Source organism: Peromyscus eremicus, chromosome 5 (genome assembly GCF_949786415.1).
Source record: "Peromyscus eremicus chromosome 5, PerEre_H2_v1, whole genome shotgun sequence".
Classification (NCBI taxonomy): Eukaryota; Metazoa; Chordata; class Mammalia; order Rodentia; family Cricetidae; genus Peromyscus; species Peromyscus eremicus.
Genome location: NC_081420.1, coordinates 73,526,899 through 73,551,140, shown reverse-complemented (window position 1 = coordinate 73,551,140; position 24,242 = coordinate 73,526,899). Strand labels below are relative to the sequence as shown.

General features: G+C 39.3%; 2 protein-coding genes across 11 annotated transcripts in view; one reads left to right on the top strand and one right to left on the bottom strand.

Annotated features, from left to right (window-relative positions):
- Abi1 (abl interactor 1) overlaps positions 1–10,493 on the top strand; it is a 92,660-nt gene extending 82,167 nt beyond the window's left edge. For 6 of the 10 annotated variants that reach the window (XM_059263687.1, XM_059263685.1, XM_059263682.1 and 3 more), the window contains 2 exons: positions 4,923–5,108; positions 7,698–10,493. In XM_059263687.1, the coding sequence (XP_059119670.1) occupies positions 4,923–5,108; positions 7,698–7,873 (362 nt within the window). In that variant the 3' untranslated portion in view covers positions 7,874–10,493. Of the gene's footprint in view, positions 1–471; positions 559–4,922; positions 5,109–7,697 lie in introns of all 10 variants that reach the window. The other 4 variants (XM_059263686.1, XM_059263679.1, XM_059263678.1 and 1 more) reach the window with 1 other exon arrangement.
- The window catches only part of Pdss1 (decaprenyl diphosphate synthase subunit 1), a 43,205-nt gene continuing 28,428 nt past the window's right edge, over positions 9,466–24,242 (bottom strand). Inside the window, exons 8-11 of the mRNA XM_059263688.1 lie at positions 20,647–20,727; positions 20,418–20,531; positions 13,791–13,871; positions 9,466–9,920 (exon numbers count right to left, since the gene is read on the bottom strand). Coding sequence (XP_059119671.1) covers positions 9,780–9,920; positions 13,791–13,871; positions 20,418–20,531; positions 20,647–20,727 — 417 coding nt within the window. The 3' untranslated portion in view covers positions 9,466–9,779. The remainder of the gene's footprint in view (positions 9,921–13,790; positions 13,872–20,417; positions 20,532–20,646; positions 20,728–24,242) is intronic.

Below are 24,242 nucleotides of genomic sequence, written 5' to 3'. Positions count from 1 at the left end.
AGAGCTGTTACACATTTATTTGGTTCAGATTTGCAGCATTACCTCAAAGCTAGACAAATCTGTTAGTATATAGAGTTACAGCAAAAAACAGAATTCTAGAAGGCTCTGTAGGTATTTAATTGTGACATATTATAGAAATATTTCTTTAGAATTTGAAAAACATTGTGCTAAAATAAATGTTATAGTAAATTAAAAAGTTCCCCATATAATGTAATGCTAGGTTAAAAGTAAGTGTACTTGTTTCTTTATGCTCTTACCCATGTGGCTGAGCACAGCTTGGCCCTAGATCTGTGGGGAAAGACCTTGAAGGAGACCGCAGGGTTTGTTTGTTTGTTTTGGTTTTGTTCGTTTTCATTTGCAACTGTTCTTGGCATACTTATTTGTGTTTGTGGTCCTGGTAACTGACTTCTGCTTTTTGTTTGTTCCTTTTCTTTCTTTATGTTTTATTCCCCATACTGTGTCTTCTGCCAGTTTCTATTGCCCCCCCTCCTCCCCCTATGCCTCAGTTGACTCCACAGATACCTCTCACAGGCTTCGTGGCCAGGGTGCAGGAAAACAGTAAGTCTGCAAACCCAGCTGGCAGAGATTAGAGGCTGTCTCCTCTAGCATGCATGGCTGCTGAGTCACCATTTTCCTCCTCCTTACTGAGAAGCTAATCTTACCTTGAGGAATAGGTACAGATGTGTGTTACTGAAACTGAAGAGCACGGGCTTCAGTTCTTTCCTCTTGTGTGCATGACTACTGACCCATATCAGTTTCAGAACTTCAGTTTTCTTGAGTATTTAGGCGATCTAAGACATGAGATCTGTTATTTGCATATTTTCAAGCAAAGACTATTGAAACACAAGAATGCAAATTCCTAATAGTCATTGGGAGAATTAGAAAACATTTTGCAGCTGAGTATGGTGGTGCATGCCTGTAATCCTAAACCCTTAGGAGGCCGTGGTAGGAGATCTTCGTGTGTTGGAGGACACTGTGGGCTAGTATATAGTAAGACTCTGTCTTTGAAAAAATAAAGAAGCCAAAACAACAACAAAAATGTGTACTCTTGCTGGGCGGTGGTGGCGTACGCCTTTAATCCCAGCACTCGGGAGGCAGAGCCAGGCGGATCTCTGTGAGTTCGAGGCCAGCCTGGGCTACCAAGGGAGTTCCAGGAAAAGGCGAAAAGCTACACAGAGAAACCCTGTCTCGAAAAACAAAACAAAACAAAACAAAACAAAACAAAAAAATGTGTAATCTTAACAGATTTGTCAAGATATAATTACACTGTACTTTTATCAGGAAATTGAAACAGGGCCCCTAACCCCCTCCTTTATAGCACACTATTTGAGAAACTGCCAATGAGGTGGTTCAGTGGTTAAAGACCCTAGTCATCAAGCATGGTGATCTGAATTCAATCCTTCGAACCCACATGGTGGAAGGAGAGAACTTACTCCTGTAAGTTGTTCTCTGATTTCCACACATACACACAAAAAAAAAAAAAAATGTGAAAAATTAGAGAATGATTGTAGATTCTGATCTATGTGAAACTTCATTATTAAGAATGAATCCTGGGGGCTGGAGATGCTCAGTGGTCAAGAGCACTTGTTCTCACAGAGGACCCTGGTTCAGTTCCCAGCACTCATGTGGTGATTCAAAACAGTTGAACTCTAGTTCTAGAGGATTCAATGCTGTGGACTCTGCGCTCATGTTATACACATAACATAAATGTAGGCAAAACACTCATATACATAAAATTATTAAAAACCCTGAATCTCCAAGAATAAGTGAATCACATGCATTTTGTCTGTCTGAGGGACTGACAAGGAGGTTGGAGTCTGCCTCATGCCTTGGCCAGTGAGTGAGTGAATCACATGCCATAGATAAACAGACCTGTCTCTTTTCTTAAAGTATGATCTTAGTGAAGACTAGGGTCAGTAACTTCGGTTGAATATTTTTAATATGTATATTGATCTAGGTAGACTATATCATTGCTGATTACCTTTGAGGTTACAGAAGATTCTGCATGTCCAGAGTGAATATTGTGTGGCAAATGAGAAGTACAATTGCCAAATTATTCAATATCCAACATTGAAATTAAGATAGTCTTTAGTTCTAATTTACTTCATTTGGGATCTCCCTAGAAATTAATTTCAGAATTGTTTGAGTAGTGAGCAACCTACTTGAGCAGCCCATGTATCAGGAAAATACATTTGTTGCAAATTCTGTCAGCTTTTGCTGACTCTTACATTGCTTCTCTCATTCCTTCTCTTCCAGTCTTTATTCAGTGTTACATGCTAGGCTCTGGTAAGGATAAAAACAGTTTAAGACAAAGTCTCCTCCTTCATGAGGTATATAAGGAGCTTATTGGAAATGTAGATTTGGAATTTTGAAATTTCTGAGTGCAAGCCTTCTTCTTATTAAGTTCAGTTTGAAAATCCTGTGTTCAGATATTTAAAATTAAGTGGATCTTGGGTGTTTAACAATAAGCGATAAGGGTGACTTACTAGTCACTGCTGCTCTTTTCCCCATTTTTGATGCTCTTGGCAATTGTACCCAGTTGTACGTGCTAGGTCAGCTGCTCTCTGAGACTGAATAACATTCTCAGTTCCTGGGTTTTGGAGTGGCTCACCTGTGTCATTCAGGCTGGCCTGCAGTAGAGTCCTTTCTGCCTCAGCTCCTGAGTAATGGGATGGCAGGTATGCTCATCATGGCCAGCGATACTACTGTTTCGTGATGCTAAAACGGTTTAGCAACTAAGGCTATCAGAGGTTGAAAATGCCAGTTCATCTTTTTGCTTTGCTCCATTATGAAGAACTGCTAGGAAATAATTTTAGTAGCCCTTGAACTTTTTGGATCTAGAGATCATTGACTAACTGGTAACTGGAATGAACAGAAATTAGTATTCATGTGCATTATTGCCAAAGAGACACCTCAGCACAACTATTTTTGTTCTTTTTAACAAACACATGATGTTGGGTTGTTATTCTCACACCACTGATATTCTAGTTTATTTCTATTGTGTATCTGCACTTTAAATATTTTATGTGCTTTCAAAGACCTCTGGGGCTCAGAGGAAGTAACAGTAAAGGCATGTAACTTTTAACCTAATCTGGTTTAAGATAGGAGCCCTGATGACTTAGGCCTTTTATTATTAACACCAGAAGGCCTTTTGGACCAAATATGAATAGTGTTAGGTCAAGTATTAGGGCAGAAAGTTCGATTGACCAGACTTTTTTCCTAAAATTAAAGATAAGCCAGTGTACACTTAATGACAGTTGAGTGGAAATCTTAAATGAGTACGTTGTAAAAATGAAGAGTGACAACAATTTAGGAAATCCAGCAAACATGCGTTGTATACAGTAAGCCAAATGAAGGATATGTACTGTGGCTATTTGATGGCAGGACGGGTTCATACCCCTTCTCTTCCTCCACACCAGAAAGCTCTGTGGAGGAGGTAGGTGTAGGCAGAAGTAAAGTGGATCAGTGCATGTGGTAGACAACCCAACTGTAGACTTGTTAGATGCTGTGAGTGAGCATCACCACATAGAGCTTATTTTTATTATCTTTTTCATCTCAAGGATAAAAGTGGAAATCATAGAATTGAAGTAGTAATGAAGTGGGACTGTTCTTTGCATGCTTTACGACTGAGTCTCTTGGTTCTATATATTATCAACATATCCTGTCAGGAAGAATAACCTTTAAACCCTACATCAGCTATATAAGAATGTTTCCCTTCCTTCCTTTCTTCTCTCTCTCTTTTTTTCTTTAGGAAAAAAAAAATCCCAAGAGCCTTTTTGTGTAGCTATGGATGGCATAGAATTAGCTGTGTAGACCAGGCTGGCCTTGAACTCACAGAGATCCACTAGCTTCTACTTCCCAAGTGCTGGGATTAAAGACATGCACCACCTTGCCTGATTTTTTCCCCCCTCCCTTAAACTTTTAAAAGGAATTTGTGGAGTAGAGGTTTGAGCGTTAGTTGAATTAGCTTTGAATTTCTAATCCTAGAAGCATTGGTGGCCAGTAAGTACAATTGTAGTCCCACACACCCATGCCACTGTTAACGCCTTACTTTTTAAATCATGTGTACACACACACACCGTAGCCATCTAGAATCTGAAGTGTGATTCATTTTTATTGTTTGTTTATTTTTGTTTCTTTTAAAATTACTACATCTTCAACATTTTGTGTTTAAATTTTAATTGTATGTAAGTTAGAAAATTGGATCTTTAGGATCTGGTCTCATCTCATGATTGTTTTATCAGCTATGATGAAAAATCTTAGTTTCTTTTCTACATTAAATTTTGATTATGAATATAACCAAGTCTTTTAAAAATATTTAATACATGTTTCTAGTTGGGAATTATTTTTTGTTGTTTTTCTTAAAATTTAAATAAGAGTAGAAAACAAACAAACAAAACCTTACACAAAGATGTAAACCTAATACTACAAACTTGGCTTTTCTATTCAAAAAATAAATAAAAAATATGTCCACTTGAGATGTAGTTTCTAGGGCACTAAAGCTATTAAAAGCCAAAATCGAGGACATGAATATATGTAGTAAAAACGATCACACCTCTAATGTAAGATACTTAACGGTGTTCCAAATGACAGAGTTCCTTAGGCCACCAGGCCTGGTGGAGCATTTGTTTTGACCTGAGTCTTAAGATAAGGAAACTTCTTTACTCCTGTAATTTTTATGAAAGTAATACTGTATCCTAACCTCTTGCATTCATTAATTTGTAGTATTTATTGTGCTTATTTTAGCTCATTTTATTACTGCAGAATCATGCTTAAAAGCTGTAAAAACTTTAACACATCCAGCTTTTATTTCTAATCACTGCATGTTTTATATTAGTGCATGCTGTATGAATTAGAATTCTGTTAAGTTCTGTTAATTTAAAGCTTTCATTTAGGTTAATTACTTGTCTGAATCCTTTTAGTTGCTGATAGCCCAACTCCACCACCACCCCCTCCACCGGATGACATTCCCATGTTTGATGACTCTCCACCTCCACCGCCGCCTCCTCCGGTGGACTATGAAGATGAGGAAGCTGCCGTCGTTCAGTATAGTGACCCATATGCAGATGGGGATCCTGCATGGGCTCCCAAGAACTATATTGAGAAAGGTGAGGTACTGCTATCATGGACTGATTGGAAGGCAGTAACCCAATTACAGAGTTTTATTACTGTTAAAAAAGATCTTATCCACACCGGGCGGTGGTGGCACACGCCTTCAGTCCCAGTACTCAGGAGGCAGAGGCAGGCGGATCTCTGTGAGTTTGAGGCCGTCCTGGTCTACAGAGCAAGTTCCAGGACAGGCTCCAAAGCTACACAGAGAAACCCTGTCTCGAAAAAAGAAAATAGAAAGAAAAAAAAAATTGATCTCATCCAGTGTTCCTTATCTGTCTTACCAGTCAGGATGGCTTCTCTTAGCTTGCTCAGCCTGCTTTCTTATTGCATCCAGGACCACCTGCCCAGGAGGTACCACCCATCATGAGCTGTGGTCACCCACATCAATCACCAGTCAAGAAAATGCACCACAGACTTACAGGCCAATCTTAGGGATGCATTTTCTCACTTAAGATTCTCTATCCAGATACGTTCCTAGCTTGTGTAAATTAACATGGAACAGTGAGTATATTTAAAGTAATAGCCACTTTTGTAATGACAAGATACTGAAACCTGTTTAATTTGGATCAACAGTTTATAACATGACTATTCCAAAAGCCTTGTTCTTATTCAGATTTAACCAATTGTATGCTGATGTGATCCTGTTCTCTGTATTAAAGTAATAGATTTAAATTCTAGAGAGCTTTATAGTACAGAAGGGAGAGTTTGACCCTATATCTTGATTAGATCCTGGAGAATAGAGTCAATATCAAATTATTATTGGTGGTTAAGTAGCGATAAGAGAAATTATATGAGGGAGTATATACATTGAGATAAGACTGTTAGAGAGGAACCCTTGAAAACTGTGGTTCAGTACCTCTGAGCCATTTGCATAAGAAGATCTAAGAAGATGAAATTGTTTTGTTCTGCTCAAAGACTTGAGTGCTTTGGGCTTTTGTCGTCAGTTTCAAGTCAGTCTATAGCACTGAATCTCACCTCCTGTGACTCTAGATACGACGAGTATTACCAAAGTTAAATTAGTTACAGAGCTTTTCTTCATTAATAATTGTTAATCCCTTGCAATCACTTGATCCTTTTAGTTTGTTATTTAGCCAGAGATATTTCATAGTATGTGTATTTTTAAGCTATGATATACTATTGCGATTATAATCACTATACTGTGATTTTGCTGTAGAACTAAAATGGAAGGAAATGCGCTTGTTGGATCCACTTACTACAGTGTTTTGTAAGGACAAAAGACTGCCTATTTAACTTGATAAATGATGGCAATCAATCAGTACTTAATCTTTCCCTATTTCACTAATTTAGAGTTAGCAAAGGAGACAGGCTATCTTTCTTAGGGTAAAATATGAGCATCATAAATGCTCAAAAAATTCCTTATTTAAAAAAAAAACTGCTAAGAATAAGTGAAGTAAAATGTAAAAATCACATAAATTACCATTCACATATAGTAGAAAATTGCATTTAACTTTAGAATTGTTATAAAAATGGGTTTAAGGAAATATTTAAATTCACAGAACAGTACTATAGAAAGTGGTGCACGTAAGTTGCTTTCCCTTTCTACAACTGGAAAGGAAGAATATTTTGAACTTTGTCACACTTTCTGGGTTTTCCCTTACTTTGCCATCTTTAATAAAAAACAAACTTTTAAAGTGAGTAGACTTTTCTTTCTTTCTTTCTTTCTTTCTTTCTTTCTTTCTTTCTTTCTTTCTCTCTCTCTCTCTCTCTCTCTCTCTCTCTCTCTCTCTCTCTTTCTTTCTCTTTCTTTCTTTTTGTATTTTGAGACAGGGTTTCTCTGTGTAGTTTTGGTGCCTGTCCTAGATCTCACTCTGTAGCCCAGGCTGGCCTTGACTCACAGAAATCCGCCTGCCTCTGCCTCTAGAGGCATGCACCACCACCACCTGGCTTTGTTTTTTTAAAACCTGAGTATATCCCCATCAATTAGCATGAAATTTTGAATAAGTAGATTTATAAATGTGTGGTATGGTCAAAATAGAAATAGAGTTGTTGAAAGTGTGAGACTAAGCTAAATAGTGAGATCTTGTCTCAGAAAACCAAAACTAAAACCACCTAAATTTTAAAATTATTACTTCATTTATTTTATTGGGGAAGGACACATGCCGTAGTCAGTGTATGGAGATTAGAGGACAACTAACAGTCCTCTTGTGCCATGTAGCACTCTAGGGATCAAATTCAGGTCATCTTGCTGGCCCTTAGATGTTTCTTAGAGATTTAGAACCCAGTGCCTTCTGTAGTGTGATCATACTGTCAGTGTGATCAGTGTGGTTAGGGATTCAGGGACTTGAGTGTCCACTTACTTAAACTGGTAGGAAAGTGAAGTCCAGTCAGGCGGTGGTGGTGCACACCTTTGCTTCCAGCACTTGGGAGGCAGAGGCAGGCAGATGTCTGTGCGTTCCAGGACAGCCAAGGCTACACAGAGAAACCCTGTCTTGAAAAACAAAAATAAAGTCCTCATAAAAATACTTGGTTTTCCTATACTATTTAGATTTACCATTACATTTTAAAATTCAAGTAAATGTTGGAGATAGTACTCTCATGTCATACTTTGTTTTTTCCCCTCACAGTTGTTGCAATATATGATTATACAAAAGACAAGGATGATGAGCTGTCCTTTAAAGAGGGCGCAATCATCTATGTCATCAAGAAGAATGACGACGGCTGGTTTGAAGGAGTTTGCAATCGAGTGACTGGACTTTTCCCTGGGAACTATGTTGAATCAATCATGCACTATACCGATTAGTTTTTTTTTTTCTTTTGTTTTCTTTTCATGTAGGTTATTACTCCGTCATACTGTGGGACTATATGGTTAACAGAATTGTTTTAATGTTTAAAATGTGCCCATATTTTCAGGACATAATGTTTTATTGGTATATTTGGATGTCTACCTGTAAGCATACATTTTGGAGGCAGTTCACATATTGCTGAACAGCAATTTATACCAGAGACTGCCTGTAATTGATTATGCATATGTACTCACACCTTGATAACTTTATGACCAGCCTAAATATTCTGGGGATGTGGGTTATTATGTTTAACAAATCATGGTTCAGAATGCATCATTTCATGTTTCAGTGCAGCATGGTCACTAACATTATGTCAGACTAATAGGAAAAACAAAACTTAAATGCTGGTGCTGGTCATACTTTTGGTTTAAATTCTCATTTTTAAAGAATACTGTGTTTAAAGCATGCAAATTTTATGTATTGAAAGATACTTAACAATTCAAGATGCTTCCAATTTGTGTAACATTTATCTGAAGTACTCATACTTGAGTCTCTAAGTTCTTCATGTGAAATGAAAGATTATCTGTAATGTTGTAATTTGTATCTAAGTTTTTTAATGAGTGAAATTTGCATTATAAAATTTTCCATTCATAAATACATAAGTGAACCAAAGGATTTTGTCCTCTCCTTTACTGGTTTGCTTTAAATATGTGTGCTTGTGCATATGCATGCACACACAATCCCAACACAAAAGATTTATTGCAGAATTATGGTTCTATTTTCTCAGTGTAGTAGCTTGGAAATATTTTAGCTTTATCTTAATGTGTCTGAACAACAGTGTGACAGAATTTTGCAGATTGTGTGTCAAAGTAAGCACATCATCCCATAAGTAAAAATCCAAAGGGATGCCACACCAGTCCTGTGGTTTTAATGAAAATTAATTTACACTGGTTCAATGAAAAAAATCTTTTACGTATTGTAAAAGTGAATGCAATTAATTTGTCCATAGGTATATTTAATCCATTACCTGGCACTAATAGCAACATAAAATTTTACAATTGGGAAAGAAAGTAGGCCATGTCTTAATCTGTAAACAGGTAATAAGCAGGTTTGTATTGTAACTGAAATGCAACACATGCACTTTGTGTGTCTCCTGGATTTAAGGGAGGGGTAGAGGGATACTTCTGTTGTATATAATTCTGTACTGCTTAGGATGTTAAAGTAGGTCACACAGTGTGGGTTTCTATGTATTGAGGATACAGACTTATGACAGCATAGTATGGTGAGGGCAGTGCAAAATATTCTGAAAACTAAAGACCATTGTTCCTACCAAACCAACAACTATTTCATATATATTTTACCTTTGTTATTTTTGAAGTATTATGTCATTAGTGATCAGACAGCTATATTATGCCTTTTCTTTTTGAAGCAGAATGTTTTCTTAATTTGTAAATAACCTGTTGTCTAAATTTTATCTACAGTCTTTTATAATAAACTATGCTCCTATATGAAAAAATTTGGATATTGTTAAAATATAACTAATATGGATTGAAATTTAAGTACAGACTTCAAAATTCTCTGACCTTTAATCCTCTGATGAAACAAAGACAAACCACTTGAATTTTAACGTTGATTATTTATTTGTGTAATGGCTTTCCATGTGGGCATTAACAGTGTAAACAGTACCACACATAACCATCAGGATACCTCGATTAGAATTTATAGGACTATAATGACACTGGTTTAATTACATTTAAAAAGTTTTCTGAAAAACTTTGCCAATAAAAAAAATTGCCCATCAATAAGGTTGAAATTATTTCCTAAAGTGATTTTTGGTTATCTGCACATGAAGCAAACAATGTTTCACAAAATTCATGAGGCACAGTCTGGTAAAATAGCTGCCAGAAAGAGCAGAAAGAACTGTCATTTATCTCTTGTGAGCACACTTTCTGAGAGCTGGATGAGGGCGTCCCTTTCTGTGGATGGCCTGAGTTTCCTGATCTCTCTCACTGCTTCATGGCAGTATCGCTGGGCGAGGTAGGTGGTTTGCTGCACACCATCACTCTGCAGGAGACAAGAGAACAGACAGATCACTGAGGAGCTCCAGGAATGCTGCCACAATAGATTAAACCACAGTTTGAGATTAGATGAGCTACAGTGAATAATCATACTATGTCCTGAAGTTATCTTTCAGAAAATGGCTGTTGCTTCTATTTTCTTTCCATCCTTTTGGATATGGAAACACACTTCAGTTGTTAGCACACAGACGTCAACTCTGTTAAGCAGCTAGCCATTTTCTGTTACTTGTACCTGAAGCATTAAAAGTTTTAAAAAGTTCTACCTATATAAAAGACCTTCCTGTTTTAAAATGAAAACCCAAAGGGCTTGTGATGAAAATGCCTTTCATACTGGAAATGATACAGCTCTTCCTTGGTGTTTCCTAATCTAATCAGATCACTGTCTTCAGTTCTGTGGATTACCTTTGCCATCATGCCATCATCATCCTCTTGTATGAGGACACCATTCCTTCTGCCCCCTCTCTGTGCCATTTAAAGATCGTTACATTCTGGAACTGGATTTATTTTCTCTGATATATTTACTGTGGAATTAAATTGTATAATAAAATACTTCCTTCTCCATGGTTCTCTTATATTTTTGGTTGTGAGCCTAGCCTTTAATGGCTGAGCCATATCTCTAGCCCTTCTCCACGGATCTCAGTCATTGTTATTTAGAATACAGTTTTCCTCGTATATAGTTGAAAAACTGCTCAAAACATGAGTATAGTTTTCTGTGCCACTTTGCAAAGAAGCATGTTTTCGCTTCCTTGGTGTTGCAACACATCTTGCTTACATACCTGTGCAAATAACCTACTTCAAAGGGTATTTGAGAAACTTTATTTTCTTTGAGACAAGATGTCATGTAGCCCTGGCTGGCCTAGAGCTTAACTATATAGATCAGGCTGGCCTCAAACTTACAGAGATCCAACTGTTCTTTGCCTTCCAAGTGCTAGGATTAAAGGTATGCACTTTTATTCTCTACGTGTCACTTCAGCTTACCTGAACCTATATTGACTAATTTAACTGTAAAGAACTCCAGGTTTAAGATGACTACTTGGATGACCATTTGGAAGGCCTTGCTCCACTGTCTTCTAGCATTCAGTTTGTTTTTTTTTTTGTTTTTTTTTTTAATTGCAGAGCCAGTTTTGCTTTTTTTTTTTGTTTTTTGTTTTTTGTTTTTCGAGACAGGGTTTCCCTGTGTAGCTTTGTGCCTTTCCTGGAACTCACTTGGTAGCCCAGGCTGGCCTCGAATTCACAGAGATCCACCTGGCTCTGCCTCCTGAGTGCTGGGATTAAAGGTGTGCGCCACCACTGTCCAGTTTAAAGATTCATTTATTATGTACACAGAAGAGGGTGCCAGATCTCATTACAGATGGTTATGAGCCACCATGTGGGTGCTGGGAATTGAACTCAGGACCTCTGGAAGAGCAGTTGGTGCTCTTAACCTCTGAGCCATCTCTCCAGCCGCAGAACCAGTTTTGATATCTTTGCCATTTGTTGTGACTACTTTGTAGATTGTCTTTTTAAAATATCTGTTACATTATGGCTTTCTCATACATACATACATACATGTTATTATACTTTGTTCTTACTGATTCCTCCTGCTGTTGTACCCAATCACTATTTGTTACTGGTCCTTTTTCTCAATGTTACCCTTTGCTGCTTTTATGTAAATGAATCCCATTAACTCTTTCTCCGCCACTTAAGATCTTTTTTCTTATGATCTACACATGTACAAATTTAATTCTAGTGTCTGTTCATGAGAAATAATTTTTGAGACTTATTTTGCCTAGTTCTGTCCGTTTTCCTGTAAATACAATTTAATTTTTAAATATTTTTAAAAATTATGCGTATGCCTGTATGTGGGGTATATACATGTTGAGTATAGGCATCATGTAGACTAGAAGAGGGTGTCTGAGCTCCTGGACCTAGAGTCACAGGCAGTTGAGCTAGCTACCAGACATAGGTGCTATGAACATGTCCTTGAAGAACAATAAGCTATCTCTCCAGCTCTGACTTCATTTTTCCTTATGGCTGGATAAACTTCCATTGTGCACACTTATCACATTTTCTTTATTCATAAGTTTGTGCAGAGCTAGGTTAGTTCCATCTTAGCTACAGGGAACAGTCCAGCAGTAACCATGGACTGTAAGTGTATCTGATTATAGGCTGTCTTAAGAGTCCACAAGATGTATACGGAGTGGTACAGCTAGGTCATATGGTAGTTCTCTGCACTGATTTCCATAGTGGCTACATGAGTCTGTATTCCGTTAATAGTAAATAACAGTTCCCTTTACCCTGCACCCTCCTCAGCGTTTATTATTATTATTATTTTTCGAGACAGGGTTTCTCTGTGTAGCTGTGCGCCTTTCCTGGAACTCACTCTGTAGACCAGGTGGGCCACAAACTCACAGAGCTCCGCCTGCCTCTGCCTCCAGGGTGCTGGGATTAAAGGCGTGCGCCACCACTGCCGGGCTTGTTTGTTTTCTTGATCACAGCCATTCTGATGTTGGGCAAGATGGAATCTCAATTTTAATGTGCATTTCCCTCATTGCTAAGAATGCTGAACACATTTTCAAATACTTACTGGCCATTTGTATTTCTTTTGAGAATCATCTGTTTAGTTCATTAGCCTACTTAGTGAATGCTTAAATTAGTGTTTACTTTTTGGAGTTCTCTATATATTTTGGGTATTAAATATACAGTCTGTATAGTTGGTAATTTTTTTCTATTGTGCATGCCCTCTGTTGCTCATGCAGAAGCTTTTATATATACTCCCATTTGTCAGCCAGTTCTTGGGATTATTTTCTGTTTTGTTTGAGTCAAATAATGGGCTGGAAATGAGATGCTCAGTGGTGGAGCACTTGCTAACATGCAAAGCTCTGTTTAGTACCTGGCACCGGGGAATTTTAAAAAGTCTTGTTTTAATAATTTGTTAACTTTATAGATTCTTCTATAGTTGTAGTTTTTTCAAATGGGCATGCATGGATTTTTCGAGGAAAACTTGCAAGAGTCTTCTACTTTCACCATATGGGTCCCTCGGGTCATCAGGCTTCATAGCAAGTACCTTTACCCACTGGTACCTGTGAGAAGTTCTGAAGATACACAGCAATACATTTAAAACAAGCAGGTCCTGAACAGGGTAAATGGTTCTCCCTTTAAAAGAAAAACCCTCGCAAATGTATAGCTCACTATGTTGGTTTCAAGTTGTTTTTAGTGACCCACTTACCTTTAGTAGGAAAGGCCATTTATGAGTAGGCTATTGTAACTGTCTAGCTATAGGAAGTAAGCTTTGGATAGGGTTGGGGCCAGTCCCAGACAAGAGTACAGTGCTGATATTTATGGATACAGAAAGCTTATTCCAGACTAGCAGGTCTCAGCCTTGCCTGCATAGGAGTATCACTGAATAACTTGAAAGAGAAACTGTATTAATTGAGCTTTCTTTGGCATATGAGATGGCTCAGCAGGTCAAGGAGCTCACTGCCATGCCTAAGTGAATTCAGTCTTTAGGATCCACATAGTGCAAGGCCATAACCAGCAGGAAAGTTGGTGTGTGTGTGTGTGTGTGTGTGTGTGTGTGTGTGTGTGTGTGTGATGAGCTCCTTCCTTAGTTTTTGTCAAATCAAGCAAGGGTTGACCAACTTGGCCCTGTATCTAAAATATTTTTTTTTTGTAACTACCTGCTGTTGCCTTCTGTAGTTTTAAATGGTCTTACCTGGGGGGTGGGGTTGGGCAAGATGCCTCAGTGAGGAAAGGTGCCTGCTGCCAAGCCTGCTTGATCCCTGGGACACACAGTAGGAAGAATCTACTCTAACAGTCGTGCTCCGAGTTCCACATAGGTGCTGGGCACATGCATATGCACAAACAGTGGTCTTACCTGTAATACATATTGTCGGGCTCTGTCCACATCCCCTGGCACACTGAACCGTCTCATTATCATAGCATTCATTTCTGGGAACTAACCAAAAAGAAGGGAAGCCTGTTTATTGTTCCTGGAGGAATGAAGCATTTTAATACCTGTTTGTAACTATATAGAAAATAAACAAAACCAGAAATGGGGCTGGAGACAGCTCAATGGTGAAGAGTACTTGGTGCTCTTGCAGAGAACCTGTATTAGATGTCACCCACATCAGGCAGCCTACATTATTCCCATAACTCCACTTCCACAAGATCTGGCACTCTCTTCTGCCTCCAATGGCCCTGCACATAAACTGGTGCACAGACAAGCAGGCACATACACATTAAACAAAGAAACCTAATTGTTCTGTCTGTGGTCCAGTTTGAGTGTGGTTCAGGACAAAGTACTGCACTTCAAGCTTTCCCGGGTTCTAATTCAGTAGGATATGGGTTGGGAACGCCTTTTTAATTGAATTTCCTGGTGATGTTGGATACTGCTGGTCTAGGACTACATTTGAAAAACCACTGGTTTAGGAAGTGGTTAGGAATTAGAGATTGTTGACTGCCACTGAAATCATTTGCATGTGTATGGGGCACTGGCAGTGGGGGTTGCATTAAGTGCCTAGATTGCATTCCCAACGAATCTGATGTCATGATTACCAGAACATCCCCGATATTTTAATGCATAGCAAAGCTGAGATTGGATTAGAGGATATAGAGGTATCCATCAACCAGGTCAGTGTCCTGAGTTATAAAAAAAGATTGGTACAGGTCAGCCCCAACACTGCAAAAACAAAAACTCATGGACTTGGAGACTTCATAGGGGAAGAAATTCTGTTTTTCTAGTTCAATAGTTGGTCCAAGAACTAATTCATTATAGCACAAACTAATAGGAGAAAAAGAGGAAGAACGAAAAAAAGTGAAGGTGCCACAGGGTCTGATGGCTGGAGTTTGACCTCAACTCACAACAGGAGAGAACTGACTCCTGCAAAGTCCACTCAGCCACTGGTCTCCCTGCCCTGTGTACACACACACTATAAAGAGCCTCTCCACTAAGTCGAAGGTCTTTAGGACAAAGCCAGGACAACAGACACATCACTTCTAGATCCAAGCTCCGTGTTCAGGTTCTGCCAGCAACCAGCCCAGCTTATGTCAGCCTTTTCAGTCTGAAATCTCTCATTTCTAGCAGTCTGCAGTTCATGGAGGAAGAGGCAGGGTGTGTTCACTCATATCCATGCTTACAGCAGTTTCCCTGACACTATGCCTGAAGGATGAAATAAACTGTCCTGTAATAGTGACCATGGAATCTGCAAAAGGAAAAACAGGGCTCATAAGAGAAGCCCTAACCAAATGATAAGGAGCAGTATTCTTTTTCTACGTAAGTATGTGTTTGAGAACAAAGTTGTCAACATGTAAAGGCAGCTAACGTATACAGAATTTAAGGAGCCAGCAACTGATTACTTCTTAAGTACTAATTTGTATTAGTTACTGGTCTTTTAAGAATAAAATTTTACTAATAAAACTATATTAATAAATCAAGAAATGAATCATAATTTTGGTGGTTAAAGTCAAATCTTTAGGCATTTCTTTCAGTTTTTAAAGACCTCACTCACCCCCACCTGTTATTTCTAGGCTATCTCCTAAAGCAGATGTGACATTGCCTTGGGCATCTAGTAAAACTACCCTGGTTTTGATATATGAGCTTTTCTTTTTTCAGTATGAGTTATGTGTGATAAAATATGCTGATTGTGTAGATTCTCTGGTGCTTTTACTGTCAAAACACCAAGAAAACAAAAAAGTTGAAATGTGCACAACCATGTTCCTCCTTTGAAATAATAGCATGTAGATTTTAATATGCAAATATCAAACTTCTGGAAGGCTGTCTCTCCCCCCCCCCAACCATACATGAGGAAGTGAGAAACAGGAAGATGGTTCTTGCCCCAGATTCAGTGAGAAGACAGTTTTTATTATTTTGTCTTTTGCTTGCTCATGCTGTTTTACAAGTAGGAAAACATCGTGTAAGTGAAAAGGATGCTAACTCTGAAATCTGTCCACAAAACTAAGGGTGATCAGTGCACTGGGATGAGTTGGCCCCAAAGAGTCACCATACTAGCAGAAGCCTGGGCATCTGGTGCAGGGGCTGGTGATGGCAGATGGAAAGATGGCTACAGCCTGACATTTAGGTCTAGTGACTTCTCAAGTAACAAGCAGATGAAAGGAAAGATTTTAAAAAGAACTTTTAAACTAATGTAATCTCACCAAAAAAGGAAACTACTTCTATTTTGTTTCTGAGTGTTTCACAAACATTTTCGTATGTCACAAAAGATTTAATATGAAGATTTAAAACAAATACACAGAAGGGATAAAAAGCCAGACAATTTTCTCACATTGTTTTCCAAACTGAAGGATACCACTGTGTCTTACTTTCCCACATTTACATGTTTAAACATTATCTTTAGGGAAGGCAACCAACAAGTCTAAGCAAGGGGAAAAAAGGACAAATATTGCTAATCAATTCTTTACCTTTTGGGGCATCACAAACAGCAAAAATAATTGTCAGACATTACTATAACCATACTGCAGAAAATGTGAGATCAAACTTTCACAAAAATTCATATTCTGAGAAAATCATGAAGTATGAGATAGCACAGCAAATTCAGGTAGATGTTACTGAGTTAATGTACAAGGCATTCTAAAGAAAAAGGATGGAGACTTGTTTGTTTAGGATAAATGTATTTCTTATTTCCAGTAGATTCTGTGTACAGTTCCATTATAGACATCTGCCTCTGGCTCTGGTTTGAACTTGTGAATAAGGTCTTTGACAATGTTTTTGGATTTTTTGTTTGTTTGTTTGACAGAATCTCATGTGGCCCAGGATGGCTTTAAACTCACTATGTATTGAATTCCTGGTCTTTCTGCCTCACCTTCCAAGTGCTGGTGATGGAGGCCAGGGATTTGTGCATGCTAGGCAAGTACTCTACCAACGGAGCCCAAGTTTTTGCTCTTGAAGAAAATATAAACACCTATACAAGAATACACTAATATACTATCATCACTGGGACCTCTCCAGAAATCCTGGAACTTTTTTTTTTTCGTGTGTGTGTGTGTGTGTGTGTGTGTGTGTGTGTGTGTGTGTGTTGCATACATGCACACTAAGAATCAAGCCCAAGCCGGGCGGTGGTGGCGCACGCCTTTAATCCCAGCACTCGGGAGGCAGAGCCAGGCGAATCTCTGTGAGTTCGAGGCCAGCGAACTGGGCTACCAAGTGAGTTCCAGAAAAGGCGCAAAGCTACACAGAGAAACTCTGTCTCAAAAAAAAAACAAACAAAAAAAACAAAAACAAAAAACAAACAAAAAAAAAAGAATCAAGCCCAGGGCCATATACATGCTAGGCAAGTCTCTACCACTGAGCCATAGCCTCCTGAAAACACCTTGGCCATCAGGAACAATGCCTGAACAATGGCCATCAGGAAATCCTTCCCAAGGTATCAAAAATAAAAGAATCAGTCAAACAGTTTTTAGCCCAGCAAATTCTAATGTTAAGATTACTTATCATGCAGCATTAGAAATGAAAAGGCAAGCCAGGTTTGGTGGACATGGCTATTATCTTAGTACTTGGGAGGCTGAGGCAAGAAGACTGCCACCAGTTTGGGGAAGACCTAGGATCTCAGAGCAAGACCTTCAGTGTTACACAGATGGATTAGTTCAAAGACAAATTTGTGGACAAGACACCAGCCCATGGGAAAGGTTTACAAATACCTTACAAGTACTCTAGTAAATGTGTATGTTAATCACTAATAATAGTGGGTGCAGTGTGCAGTGTATCTTCAGTGCTAGGACATACCAGTTACCTGGTCTGTGGGTACTATTATCCACACTGTTAGTTGCAGGAGCAATTCAAGTATAGTAAAATGAATGCCAGACTTAGAAGACTTGGAAAAGATGGCCTTCTGTGCCATCTACCAGATGTCCCGTTTTGGCCAGACATGAGCATCATTTTCATTTATATAAGAAACAGTTAACTACCACAAAGCAGAACTGTGAGAGCAGGGCAATGTAAGAAAGAATGCTTTATAAACTAAAATCAACACAGTTTTATTAAAGCAAGATAGTGTATAATCCTGTATTATTTTCTGAACTTGATTTACCCAAAGTTATTTTAAGCCCCATGAACTTTTGACAGATTTCTTGCTAAGAACCTCTTTTTAACAGTATAATCCATAAAAGATCCTAAATTCAGGGGTTTCAGAACAATTTGTAACTACATGCTTGACTAAGTATAAATATATATTTGATTAACTTTTGGTCTATGTGCCAGAATGTGAAATGAGTCCTGTCCAGAGTCGGTTCCTGCTCAGCCTCATCATGTTTCCTTCTGGGGGTTGCACTACGCCTTGTAACTTGTTCCCATTGCCTCACAGCAAACTGGGGAAAGTGCTGTCTGGTCAGAAGAACTGGGTGACTTGTGATTCTGGATTCCCCAGTAAGCACACATAAAACCATAGTTTGGGTAACCTGCTGTTCCTTTTTCTTGCTCCTACTTCAAGAACAGTTAACCAACCAACCAACCAACCAACCAACCAGACAAGCAAATATAAAACCTCAGCAATTTCCCATCTGCTGTGAATTATAGACAGATCAATCATAAGAGCTGTGCATTCTGTTTCTGTTCCCACTTTGTACCATTATATCTGAATGCATAACCAGCTATTAATCTGTTGTGTAGAGGAAAGTAAACTGTGGTTCTTTAGAAATAATGTAATGAAACAATCAAAAGAAGCCAGTCTATTCCACTTGTCTCATGGAGCTCATGACAAGTATTTACAATTGTTGAGATTTCTAAAAGCAGAACAAACCAAATTTAGTCTTTATAGACTAAATCAGGGAAAGGCTCAGGGCCTAGCTGAATCTTTACTGAGCTAGTTGGCTTTGAGAATGGACATTACTTGAGCTTTATTTGAGCTGTCCTCTACTCATGCATACTAACCTGTGACTGAGATGAAGGTCTGTAATTGCACAACAAATGCTGGCCAATGACTAATTTTTCTATTATCAGATATACTTTCATTTATACACATTTATATACATGGCTCAGGAGTACTGTGTATGTGTAGGGAGTTATGGCATAACAGAAAATGTTCCTTACTAAAGCTTTAATGTACAAAAGGTCTTCTTAAAATATTTTTTAAACTTGGCATATATATTAGTAATCTTCCTAAATATTGGGTAGTGAGTTAATAAGTCTCAGTCTCATGGGAGAAGGGACCCACCATTCATAGCATGCTTATATTTTGTTGTCTTTCTTTTTTCTTTTTATTTGAGAGTTTTTTGTTTTTTTGTTAAATGCCTAAATGTTAAATATATGTAGCTCAGACTGTCCTCCAACTTAGGATCCTCCTGCATCGGCCTCTGGATGTTGGGTTTACAGGTCTGTGCTGCCGTATCAGAACTGCACTCTTTTCACTTCACTTGACCTCACAATTCTGAGAAGATGGAGTGTGGTAATGAGGACAGAAGTTCCTGAGTGCCCCATCATCTCTGTTCCAGTCTTTACTCTTCAGTTGACTGAGACTGTCCATGGGATCCAGTCCAGTCATCCAGACATCGGCCTCCCCTAGAATGAATCACCATCACCCCCAGTGGCTGCTAGATAAAAGGGTTAAAGATCATCTCTTCCCTTTCTTGAATCAGAAATGAATCAAAAGGAAGGTCATTGGTTTTAATATCAAAATGGAGCTACTTAGTGCTACAGAAGTTATGACTTACATGTTAAAGAAAGAATATAAGTAAAATTTATGAGAACACTGATAAAAGTTTTAAAAATTTTAGACCCAAAAGGTAGTTGGTGATAATCATCTTATTATCCTGACAAATAACCAATTAAATGCCACTCAGATGGATATTTGTTTTAAAGATACCCACTCACAGCTAATGGCTCATTTATTCCAAGCAGCATTTGGCACAGCCAAAAGCATATGGCTAGGGTCCAAAGGAAGCTATGAGGATGGCCGCCGTGACAGCCACTGCAGTATCATCTTTGAGCCTTCCCAAGCAGCTCATCTTATTAACGATGACAAGGAAAGCAGCTTCACTTACTTCCTTGACAGTTTCCCAATCTGGAAAAGGAAGGAACTACATGGTTCTGGTGCATTTAACTGACTTCTTCTTCACGTTCTGGAGCAATGGCTAAGGCTCCCAGGCTTCTCTCAGGGTGCACACAGTTCCATTAAACTCCTAGAACGTATCAATTTCTCAGACAGACACCCTTGGCACTTCCTGTACCTTTAAGAAGCTTTGAGGCACAGCCAATCGTCAACGTTGCAACACCCAAAATACATTAAATTCACACAGCACTTTCTGATTTACAAGATAATGAGTATTAACAACTAGCCCTCACAACAACTGAGATTATAATCTGTATTTCACTGATAAGGCTTATAGAAGTATAATTACCACCCTAACATCTCAGTTATGAAACCAGGATAAAATCTGTGGTCCCTTATCTAAATGCCTCCAGCTGTTCTTAATTTCACACTTTACCAGCTGTGCCTACAGATATTAGTTCCATAGAGCTCCTCAGCTGTGTTTCAAAGATAATAAAACCTACCTGCTGGCAAGCAAACAAGACAGGGCCGGTGGCTAAGCCTAGCTTCAGGTCTGCAGATGTTGGCTTGCCCATCTGGTGAGAACATGAGGTGAAGTCCAGTACATCATCTATGAGCTGGTGAAAGGAGAGATGAGTCACACTCACTGTCCTCCCTGCTTTGAACTCTTTACACTGAGGCTAATGCAGGCTATGCCTACACATCACCATTCCCACAAACAGGCCAACCAACCTGAAAAGCTATTCCAACGTTTTTCCCATACTGATAGGCAATCTCATGCACCACTGGGTCAGGGCAACCCAGGACAGAGACCTGAAACAAAAAGAAGATTCTGGTAAGCTGTGGCATCCAGACATAAGGCAGCCAACCCCTAAGAGAACGAAGCCTATGCCAATCAGGGGATGCTGGCACCTAAGGACACCAAGCACATTAAAAAGTGGTGTTGGTTTTTTTTTTTCAGTTCTGAGACTAGAATCCAGGGCCTCATGCAAGCTAGGCAAGCACTCTACCATCCAGCTCCAACCCCAGTCCATTTTCTTACATTTATTTTAATATTTGTGAGTGTGCATGATGTGTGTATAGGAGTGTGGATGCCACTCTGGTGTCTCTTCTCCATCTTTAAATGGATTTCAGGGATTGGATTCAGGTTGGCCGGCTTCCTTCCTCCTCCAGTTCTTTCAAACAAGATACACAGTCTTCCAGACAAAGAACCATAAGAATAAATTCTGATAGTAAGCTAAGCAAATCTTTCTGGTATACAAACAAAGATCCCATCGTGTACAACGCTGGCTTCCCGCACTCAGTGCAGTTGTTAGCTCTGATGACCTCTGAGGAGTCACTCTCATTTCAGGGGTGGAATCTCATCATACACACAACAGTGCCAAACACCTCTTCATTTGTGGGTCAGTTTTGGTGATCACACTTTTTCTTGTGATCCTCTAGCTTCCACCTCCTTCAGCAAATCCTACTGGCATGCGCCACCACAACTGGCCACACTTTTTTCTCAGTGCAGCTGTTTCTTGCTATGTCTGTTAACAGCCTCAGTCTCAGTCTGGACTTAGATACTGTTTCTTCATTATGAGCAGGATCTTCCATGGACCTACTGTTTTTAGCCCTCTTTCATCAGAAGTAACAGCACTGTACTGGGACTGCTTGTTTGCACCCCCACCCTTCCAAAAAGGAGAGAAGTAGGACTTACAAAGCCTTTTAAGGCCCCAAACCTCAAACAGAAGCTGGTTAGTGCTGAGCATGCTAATCCACACTAAGCCACGGGAGCTACTTCCTGCTGCACTGTTGGGCATGCTAAGCAGGCCCAGCCACATTTCAGAAATCAAAGACTGGGAAAGAACAAAGGGGAACTGGGGAGGACATTCTGCTCAGTGGGAAGGAAAGTCTATGTTGAAGCTCAGTGAGGAAGCCAGAGGAAATAGGTCACTGGTGAGAAACAACCACCCTGTCTACTTTGGTTCTCTATTAGAGAGCACATTCCTCCTAGACATCAGCACGAGAAGGTAGGACAAGCTCCAAAAGAAGCCTGCGCGTTGGAGGTATGCTTCTAGCAACTATCAGTGACCTTGATCTGCTGTCTGATCTTTCTGCGTGTGCTTCAGGTTCCCTACCTGTGAAGTGAAGGAATTCAACTCTTACCTCATCAGAATGAGAAATTTGCCATTATGACTCTCCTTTAGTGCTGTGGATATAGCTCAGTAATAAAGCATTTACCTATCATACTGGTTTGGGATCTAACAAAACAGGCAGAATAAAAGAAAAGGAAAAAGAAAGAAAGAAAATGATGCTCCTGTTTAGCTGGATGTGGATGTGCGCACCTGTAATCAAGGCATTCAAAAGGTGAGGCAGGAAGATTATAAATGTGAGTCAGAAAACAGAAGAACCCCCTTCTCTTGGTCTGCATTCACAGGAAGCAGGCAGGATCTGCTAGTGGTCTCACTGCTCAGCTATACTTTTTGTCGTTTTCCTTTTGTGGTGCTGAGGCTCAAACCCATGGCTTTGAAGTGCTCTCGGCTCAGCCACACTCCAGCCCTGCCAATACTTTCTGATGACTTAATAAAGTACACAGCTGTAATGCTGGCAGAACAGGATTACACTGCACATACCAAAAAGGCCACTTACTTGAGTAATAAAATCTTAACTGTTTTCAAAAGCAAAGACCTGTAATCCATGGCCTCCAGGGAAGAGCTCTTCTTTTCAACTATTCTGTGAGACCACATGGAGGTCAATTTAGAAAAGAAGTCAAGATATCCACCAACTTGGGTCAGAGTGAGAGAAAGGCAAGATTCAGGCAGCTGGATATGCTAAACTCAGAACAAAATGAGCCCTTCCGCCCCAGCAGAAAGAACTAATAATGAAGCAACCTCCAGTAGTGAGCTTCTTAACATAAAGGCAGATACCCAGAAACAAAAACTTCCTTCCAAAAAATAAAAATAAATGGAAAATGTCTTTTTAAAGTCAACGAATTAGCATTTGTGGTGCATATAACTAGCATTATGAATTCATTAAGCATTAAGTTTCACAATAGCTCCTAAATACTTTTGTGGCTAATAATGATAAAAATCTAACAAATTCTGGGCATTCACCATGCACTATCCTAAGATTTCTTATATACTTCCTTAGAAGCTTTGAGGAACTGAGGTGTGGAATATTCCAGGAATTACAATGCTAAGACATGCAGGAATCAGAACCCGAATCCAAATGTCTGATTCTGAAGAGTGTTCTCTTAGTCCGTCAGCAGCGCTGGTTCTAATGACACACAACTGAAGCCAGAGGGTCAAGAAAGTCGCCCAGGCCAGCAGCAAGCTCAGGTCTGTCTGTACTGTCTCTTTCTGGCTCGTATATACTAACCCAGCAATGACCTCCTTATTGACTTCAAGTAAAAATTTCTGTTCAGCTTGAAGACCACTCTGAAGAGTTCTGGTTCCCTTAAGCAGGCTAAGGGACAGAAAACAACTCCCACAAGCATAAAATTAGATACAATGTAGCACAATGCACAAATGACAAGAAGGCAAGCTGTATGGCACTGCTTGTACTCAGCACCAGAGAGATGCCTCCCATCTTCCTGAAGTAGGTGGAGTATGAAAAATGATCAAGCCAAAGAAAGTCTGACTAACTGCTGCAGCAAACACTGCTTGAGGACCACACCTAAGCCTACATTCCCACAGCCTCATGGTGGAAGGATTTGCACTGGAGGGCAAAGGTTGACAAGGCTCTCCTGTCTTTGGAATGTATACTCACACCACTAGAAGATTAGAGATATTTTCTGATGGGTAAATAGTATGTATTATGGTCTTATTTGTTTAAAATAGTATAGAAGCTATGGCGGCATACATCTTTCACCTAGTACTTGGGAGGCAGAGGCAGGAGTAGTTTATGGATTTATGGCTAGCCTTGTCTAACAGAGTTCCAGATCAGGCAGGACCACATAGTGAAACCCTACCTCAAAACAAACCAAACCAAACAAAAAGTGTTAGAGGGGCTGGAGAAGACTGCTCAACAGTTAAGATCACTGGCTGCTCTTCTAGAGGACCTGGGTTCTGACCTCAGTGGGCACTGCATGCACATGCTGCAGAGACACACATGAAGGAAAAACATCCAGACACATAAAAATTATAAAATACTGTAGAGACTTTGAGTCTGTACCATTATAGATAAATATACTAAACAGGTAGAGAGAAAATATATGAACACAGTATTACAAAGATCTGGAGATGATACTGTAAACCAGTAATCACCATAGTCCAGAGGCCGAAGCAGGAAGAGCATGGGCTGCAGGCCAGCTTGGAATACAGCGCAAGATTTTGCCTTAAACAAAA